The 8,336-nt window shown below is 35.9% G+C and overlaps 1 protein-coding gene and 1 long non-coding RNA gene across 3 annotated transcripts in view; one reads left to right on the top strand and one right to left on the bottom strand.

Moving 5' to 3' along the window:
- The first annotated feature begins 513 nt into the window (after positions 1-513).
- On the top strand, positions 514-2,072 carry LOC135236360 (uncharacterized). 2 transcript variants are annotated; one of them, XR_010324556.1, is made up of 2 exons: positions 514-691; positions 1,559-2,072. It is a non-coding gene; the product is annotated as an uncharacterized LOC135236360 (long non-coding RNA). The 2 variants fall into 2 exon arrangements; XR_010324557.1 differs by having other exon boundaries at positions 514-695.
- Positions 2,073-2,461: 389 nt separating this feature from the next.
- The window catches only part of LOC135236940 (metastasis-associated protein MTA1-like), a 67,634-nt gene continuing 61,759 nt past the window's right edge, over positions 2,462-8,336 (bottom strand). The window contains exon 20 of the mRNA XM_064303550.1: positions 2,462-8,006. Within this exon, the coding sequence (XP_064159620.1) occupies positions 7,853-8,006 (154 nt within the window). The 3' untranslated portion in view covers positions 2,462-7,852. The remainder of the gene's footprint in view (positions 8,007-8,336) is intronic.

The following is an 8,336-nucleotide window of genomic DNA, read 5'->3' as shown; positions in this document are numbered from 1 at the left end:
AGTATCTAAAATGTAAAAGATTCACATTCTTAAAGTAACGTGGGTTTCCCCAAACACATTCTTAAAGAAAGTGTCTGGTTCACTGTTAAGTTCCGCTTGCAGCCGTCTGCTCTGGCAGCACACACACTACACATTCGGAGCATGCTTTCAATCACAGCCTGCAGTAGCCTACAAAGTGTAGCAGCATCACAGTATACATAGATATATATATATATATTATACACAATATACAGTATACACAGTATACATCACAGAGTATACTCTTTTTCATCTAGTAAATTCATTCTGAGTAAATATTGCAAAAATATCAATTACATACATACATAAAAACTGCATTTCAAAATGATTTGGAATGACAGTGTATCAAGTTAAATTGAACATGACAATGTCACATTGATAGCTTGATTATTTAAATGTAATTAAATGCAATTACTAAGCAAATGAAAATTTAATCACATTTCATTAAATGCTGCACTTGTGTAATTGTATAAGTAAGGCCAAAACATTGCCACCCCCGCATTGTGGAGGATATACCAAACTGTCATGGCTGCACTTCAGAGAATCCTGTAGGCCTACCTGAACAAAGGGTACCGAAAAATCATGAGAATTAGTGCGGCAATCAGGGTCTACTTTAATCCAATAGAGTAGCCTACAGCACTCTGTTGGATTAAAAACCAGGATCTTGCCAGGAGTGGGTAAATTTCTTGAAATTTCCTTTAATTATTTAGGCTATTATTCGTGAAATCGTCTTTTGATACTTGGGCTATGTAGCCTATTTAGTTTCAAAATACGCGCGGAATCAAAATGGTTATTGTTTGATGATGACACGATTTAGCCTATTCTCACATTTTGAGTATTGATTGGTTAAAAATGAATGATGTACAAACCCATGAAACAAACTCATCAGTCTATCAGCTACATTGTAGCGAGAACGCGCTTTGCAAAGAAGATCAAATTCCTCTTAACAATCCAACGATTGTGTTTTTGAAACCCACTTAACGAGAGAACTTTTGTTGCTTAAGAGCCTTGTAAACGCACTCGTTAATCCTAAAACTGGATGCTGAATCTTCATGGGTTTGGAGTAGTCCAGTTTTCCTGGCTGCTTTTATAGCCTTAGAAGCACTGCCTTTAAAGCTTATATACAAACACGTTGCAGCCCAGTCTGTGGACAATGTTCATTCATAAAAGCCGAGGCAGGCACGGTACAAATCTGATAATACTTTTTTATTGGGCAACAAATGTATGTGAATTTGGCCTCATTTCCTCTGTTCCTGAAAAAGGTCTTGAGTCGACTCACATTATTGATTAAGAATTAAGTTGTCATACATCACTAATTCCTGCATTTAGCATTGTATTAGCCTTGTTCTATAGTACATTCTACATTTGTCTTTGTCCATTACAACAGGGATATGACAATATATTCAATCAGGTGTTGCCCAACTTGCCCTAGTGCATATGAATCCAGATGGAGCACATGTACTCTGTTAGTTTTCATTTTATTTGTTATCACTATCAACTGTTGACTTAACACTAAACATGTTCCTCTACTCTTAACAAGGGGAAAAAAATGAGATCACCAATGGAAGAAGCCACTACAGCTTGAAGGATGAGCAGAGGACATACACATGACATTCTTTGGCTGGGAATAAATTGCTGAATGTGTCCTTCTCATTCAGCTGATTTCCTCAGATTCAGCCAAGATGCTTATCGTCCAAAAAGCGAGCCTATATCTGAGAACGAAAAACAGACGCATTTTATGACTGTTTTCTTAAAATACATTTTAATTACAGTAAATTCACTTACATAATCCTGTTTTAATGGTTCTGGACATCCCATGCCAGGGCATTTCAACAACCAGTGAAACTCCACTCACAAAAGAGAAACAAAAATAATACAGAAAACAGCTTGCCTTATATCAATGGTTAACGTTAGTTTTTTCATAATGTACACATAGCATGTACTCAATTACCTAAGATTTGCACCTGTATGAGAACACTAATAAAAAATGATGAGCATAAATTCTCCCAAAATCACTTAATGACACAAAATATGAATATATGTGTATCAAATAATATTACTTTGGATACATTATATATATATATATATATATATATATATATATACTTGGCACAAATGGGGAAACAAATGCATTTTCAAATGAAAGCCACATCCATGACTGCAAATAAAAAAATAAAATAAAAATTTCAGCTTAGTTTCAGTACAAATGCAGTGGCTTACTCTCGGCTCTCTCCCACTGACGTACCATTACAGATCAAGACCATGTTGTGTTACTCTTACAAATGGACTATGAATGAGGACTTTCACTTTGTTTTTTCAGCATCAAAAACAAAACATGAACATTAATATACACTACTTAATTTATACTGAGAAAATATGTTCAATTTAGGAAATACTGTATTTTCAAGGAAACTTTACAAAAATGTAAATGATATATAATATATTTTGGAATGTGTCACATACTGTAATAATATCGATAACACATATTTATGTAACTTCACACAGTTCAGCTGAAACAAATAAAATATGAATAAAAAATCTGACAGATCAATTAAAGCTTAAAGTAACCTTAATTGAGATTTAAATATTAATTTCAGGTTAACTTTGGTGACTTCCCTTTTTCTTATGAACAGATTACACTCAACTTGTAAACTAAATGTAAACTAATCAACAATGCTCTGTCAATAAAAAAATAAAATAAAATAAAAACACAACAAGATAATAATATATCCCTTTGATTAGCAAATTATGGAAGCAAAATAGTACCAAAAATGTGAAATTGTATTCATTTTGTTTGAATATTTTGAATGTGAATTCATTATTTTTGAATGTTTCCACTGCAAAATTAATTTTGAATTAATCAATTTAAAATGCATTGTTTTTCTCTAAATTCAATTATGTCAAATTTACTGAGAGAATTAAATGGTTCTGCATTTCAGGGGTGTGAATTTGTTCTGAAATGAATGTTTTAATTTCTTTATGTCATTGAAATCACATAAGTAGTATAATATTGAACTACTCCGGTGTTTAAATTTAAATTAAATTTAAAAAAAAGAAAATGTTATCAAAATGTTAAAGGATGAGATACAGGAAAAGCAGAACAAATGTGGAAGTAATCAACCCTGTTTCGAGCCAATGGCAAAGCAGAACATGCAACCACCTGACCAGCAAGCCAATGGCAAAACAGATGATGCGACCACCTGACCAGGTCTTTACAGAGCAGCTGCAATGGAAGCTTCCTGGTGGGCAGCCATGAAGAATGGCTCCCAGTAAGTAACCTTGGCTGTCAATTAGACCTAAAAATACATTTCAATTTTGTCTTTAAAAATTTTAGAATATTTGTTAATATTCAAATATTTATTGCCAAAGTTTGCATACTTTGGATCCTGTTATCTGTGTTACATATTCAAAATAAATTGACTGACAATATTATTGTTTGTAACAGAAATACAGAAATAAACAACCACCTAGACTACTATGCTGTAACATAAAAACAGCCTTGATCATGAATTTAACATAACAATTTAACCCTTGTTTAATATTATGCAGAACATTCTCATTCTGTAAGAGCAACCTGGGAAATATAATTGACAACACTGGAATGGAATAGCCATGAAAAGTAATTGCAATTTGGTTGTCTGCATTAGATCAATTATTTTGGAGATTATTTGCCAAAAACACAAAACTCACAAACCGTTTGGTTAGAAGTAAAGGCTGCACATTCTTATATTGTTTGATCCAGGATTCATTTAGAGGGGGCCAAAATAGCCCTCTTCTGTTTTAGGGGGTCATTGTGAAATGTCAGGGGGCAATGTCTATTGTAAAAACACTATATATTAATTAAATTTAGATTAACAATACATTAATTCATATTTCATTTTAAAAGCACAGTTGATACATTCATCAAATGTGTTGTTTACTGCGTGTTTTTACAATAAAATATGAATGTATCATTTTCAATAAATGAATTGCTTACATTTTATATTGTCTTTCAACTTGTATTATTATTACTTTTTTCCCAGCCATAACTCTTACAGTTTTTTAAGCTAAACATTTCAAACTTGGCAATGAAACTTCCACATACCTATTAAGTTGCTTCTTCTTTAAGTGATATAATTTATACTTGAATTTTCACATTCTCAAGCTTTTAAAAATGCCCCTACTGACTTTACTGGAACACTGAGCTTACAGCATAATTCCAGTCCAGCAGTTGAACAAAGCGACTTTCACCATGGTAACTGCTAGGAGCATTAACAGCCGCCTTGGTTAATTGAATGCAATGCCAGTGAAGTACATCTATGGATGAACGTTAATCATTGCAAGACTGAGGAATGCAATAATTACGTTACTTAGCTGTTAATATTCCTGCTTTTTTTACTGAGTTTGCCGCAATGCATTTGCTACTATACCTAATATGCTTTGGTAACTGGCTAGGTAATTCAGCCAGCTAGTAAACTTTCTAGCTAGCTAATGTTACCAATATAGCATTAGCAAAGCAAACTTGCAGCTAATGGCTAGATGGCCAACTAGCTAGCTAACAAGGTAAGAATGTAATGCTTCTGTAAAGCTAATAAGGTAGCTAGCTAAGTCACTTCGCTAACTAGCGAAGTTGCAGCATTTGAGACATAATGGCAACATTATTAATTACCGAATATATAACATTAGCCAAATTGATAATAGCTACAATACTGACACAGATTATGGAAACACTACATTTACAGTATGAACAGTTTGACAATCAATGCAATATTTTGCAACAATCTCTCTTTTTGGTATAATAAATGTAATATGTAATAAATGCAATGTCAACATAAAACAAAAAATAATTATTTGCATTTCTCTTAACAAGTAATATATCATTATATCATCCTGTATGTATTAGTTGATACCTATAAATAAGCAGTCTAATTTATGTTACTGTTAGAAATTTTATAATTAGCATGAGCATGTATTTTTTTGTCCAGTATTTTTCTACATGACATTCTATTATTAACATTATATTATTAACGCAAAGAAAACCTTTTTTGATTGGATACTTTATTTCAAATTACTGATGGTCACATATTGTCATTACCCCTCCTGGTCAAGAAGATCTGTTTCAAATACATTTGTGCAGATGAAAATCGCTCCAAGAAACAACAAGAGAAGGAGGGGCACAGATAAAAGCACTGCTTTAAGCACATTGTTTCCATAATGTGTGGCAGGACTGTATATTATCTAGCTTGTGACATTGTGTAATGTTGCTGATTTGGCCGGTGTTGTGATAAGTTCTTATGTTACATTACTTAAAATGCAAACAGTACCACCATACTTAAATTTGAGAGGGGCTCAATTGGTCCCATGCATCAATTTCTAGAAGGTCATTTATGATATTTAGGGAGGCAACGGCACACTGGCACAGCCTAGATCAAACACTGCTTATGTTCACTTTGTCATGCCAAGGAAAAAACAGACACCAAATGGGACAGAAGTTCCTGGAATGCTCATGTAATTCTGCATGAGATTTTATATTAATTTCAGTGTGGGACTTGGTAAAGTGATGTGGTAAATGGTGTAGAGTCATATGCCTAACAAAGAGTCATACGCGTGGTCAAACTGGCCAGTTTCTCTTGAACAGAGCTTTGCTCTTTGCTACTCACTCACAATGCCCACTTAAAAAGCACATATTGTTATGACTGAAATATTTAAACCAACAACATTAAATTCAGCATTTTGAATTCAGACCAAAACAATGCAATTCACATTCCACGGATTTTAACGACTGAAATTCAGTGCAAACTTAAAAATACTGAATTTGCGTTCAGACGTATTCATTTCAACCTAAGCAAATTCAAAACTACTGAATTCACACTCAGAATATTCAAATCCAATTAATACAATTTCAGATAATTCAGACATTTTTCTCCCATGGATTATGCACTTCAAATTAAACATTGAATTAGCTTGTGCATCATATTATCCATTTTGTTAAAAATAGCTACTTTGCATTAGCGAGAGAGGGCAAATTCCGGAAACACTCTAGCATGCTATTGGCCCAGCAGTGAGTTCAACGTGATCGAGATTCTGCTGCTTGAGCTAATTATGATAAAGACCAGTTGTTTAGCTTCTGTTTCAGAGAGAAGCTAAAATAGTTGATGAATGGTCTACCACTAGCAGACCACTGTAACGGCAATTTTCAAAATGCTGGTGTGCCAACAGCTGTTGTCAATGGTGGTCCAACACGTCCTTGCTTGCTGCGATGAACCACATAATTTGATGATTTTTATTCTAACACCAGTAAATTTCTTTTAAAAATGACGATATCTGAGTTGGGTAATTTAGCCTTTGTGACTTCATCTTTTTTCTATAAGCCATCAAGTTACACGACATATGAAAGTGTGAATAATTGGTTTAGAATTCAAAATATACTCCTCAATTTCTTTTGGTTCTTTTATTGTATTAACCATATATATTAATATACATGTTATATATTAATATACATGTTTTTTCATGAAGAAAGCTGCAATTTCATGAAGCAACAAACTGCTGACTTACTGCATTGGTGAAATCTGGCACATTTTCTGTCGTAACATTCAATTGTTTACTCAATGCTTTGGGCATGTCAAGACCCTCAATTACTCAACAGTATAAACCAAATGTATGTGTAGCACTGACACAGAAATAATGTGAACAAGACAATACACAATATTATCAAACAAGAAGAGCAGGCTCAGGGACCAGGCCATACCTCACTCAGGTCCTTGTCTTTATGGCTAAGCCCAGGAACATAAACACCAGAACATTCTAAACCCTCATTCCTGGGATTTATTCATGTGTCCTAGTTATATAGCAACTGGGCGTCTTAAGTGCTTTTTCAGACTGATAGCATGTTGCTTGGCCAGCTTTATTTTTTCCTCACAGGAAAACCCAATTTGTGGCTGGGGTCAGCCATGACGAGGCGGTGGATCGTCTGTTTGTTTTTGTGGAAACCTGCATCAACATCCTGTTGAAAGGGCGAGGGCCCAAACAGGTCCCAGCTTCTGACATCGAACAGACACTGAAAGTGAAAACAGCGGTTTCTTTGAGGGAATTAAACTCTCTGTGTGTGCATACGTTGCATGTGGGAAGCAGCACGGGAGTGGGGCATCAGACATACTGTGGACAGACAAATAACAGACCTTTCTTATGAGCGGTTTAAATTAGAAGCGGCCATAATGCACCAACAGGTACCCGCCATGTTGCACACTCAAACTGGACAGACCACAAACGATCACAGCCCATTCCATGTACTGTACAATTTAGAGAGCAGGTGCTATCACCTTAAAGGTCACAGACAACGGCTCTTTCTCAAGCAGGAAAAGCGAAAGTTTTGGGGATGGGTGGGTTTGAGGGTTAAAAAGTCAATGAAGGACAACAATCCATAAAAATCCAGCTGCATCTGCCTTTCCTCGACGTGTTTGACCCATAGACAGCTTCAGCACTCTTGGGGCTCGCACAATGCCAGACATTCACATCTTCCAGGGAAGGCTTAGCAAGCAGAGAGTAGCGCCTTAAAAAATATACAGATATTTACAAATATCTCTACCTCAATGATTTTACGTTCTCTCCAACTTTGACACGGCTATTCAGAGGACAAACAGTTTCAAGGAATGGTTGTACAATTTCAGATATGGGTTTTAGTCAAAACAGGGAAAAAACAAAAAAGACAAAATACCAAAAAAAAAAAAAAATTAACGTCCTGTTCCTGTACCCAAATGAGACAGTTTGGGTGGGAGAGCTCTGGGTGGCCAGCTCGCACCCACCAGGAAGGGATTGGGCATGTGCAGAACGCCCCATGGTGGGCCGAGCTCCTGGGCTAATCCTCGATCACGATGGGCTCCTCGTTGACTGGCGGTCGTGTGGGCAGTGGCCTCTCCAGGTCTGCGTGGATGTGCTTGATGAAGACCGGTTTGTATGGCTGCCGGGCAGCCCTCTTGATGTCGAAGGAGGCTAACAGCTTCCGGACTTTTCTGTGTCCGTGACAGAAAGCAGAATGGCTGTTAAACATTGTGCAGACACAACTGAGGCACCTGCCTGTTACTGTGCTACATTACAGGCATTTTAGCAGATGCTCTTATCCAGAGCGACTTACACAACTTCTACATAGCATTGTTTACATTGTATCCATTTATACAGCTGGATATATACTGAAGCAATTCTGGTTAAGTACCTTGCTCAAGGGTACAACGGCAGTGTTCTACCCAGGAATCAAACCTATGACCTTTCGGTTACATGCCCAGTTTCTTACGCACTGTGCTACACTGCCGCCCTCACTGGGAATGTATTGTGCTGTTAGAATT

This window comes from Anguilla rostrata, chromosome 12 (genome assembly GCF_018555375.3).
Source record: "Anguilla rostrata isolate EN2019 chromosome 12, ASM1855537v3, whole genome shotgun sequence".
Lineage (NCBI taxonomy): Eukaryota > Metazoa > Chordata > Actinopteri > Anguilliformes > Anguillidae > Anguilla > Anguilla rostrata.
The sequence above is the reverse complement of the archived record's forward strand: the minus strand, read 5'-3'. Positions and strand labels throughout refer to the sequence as shown.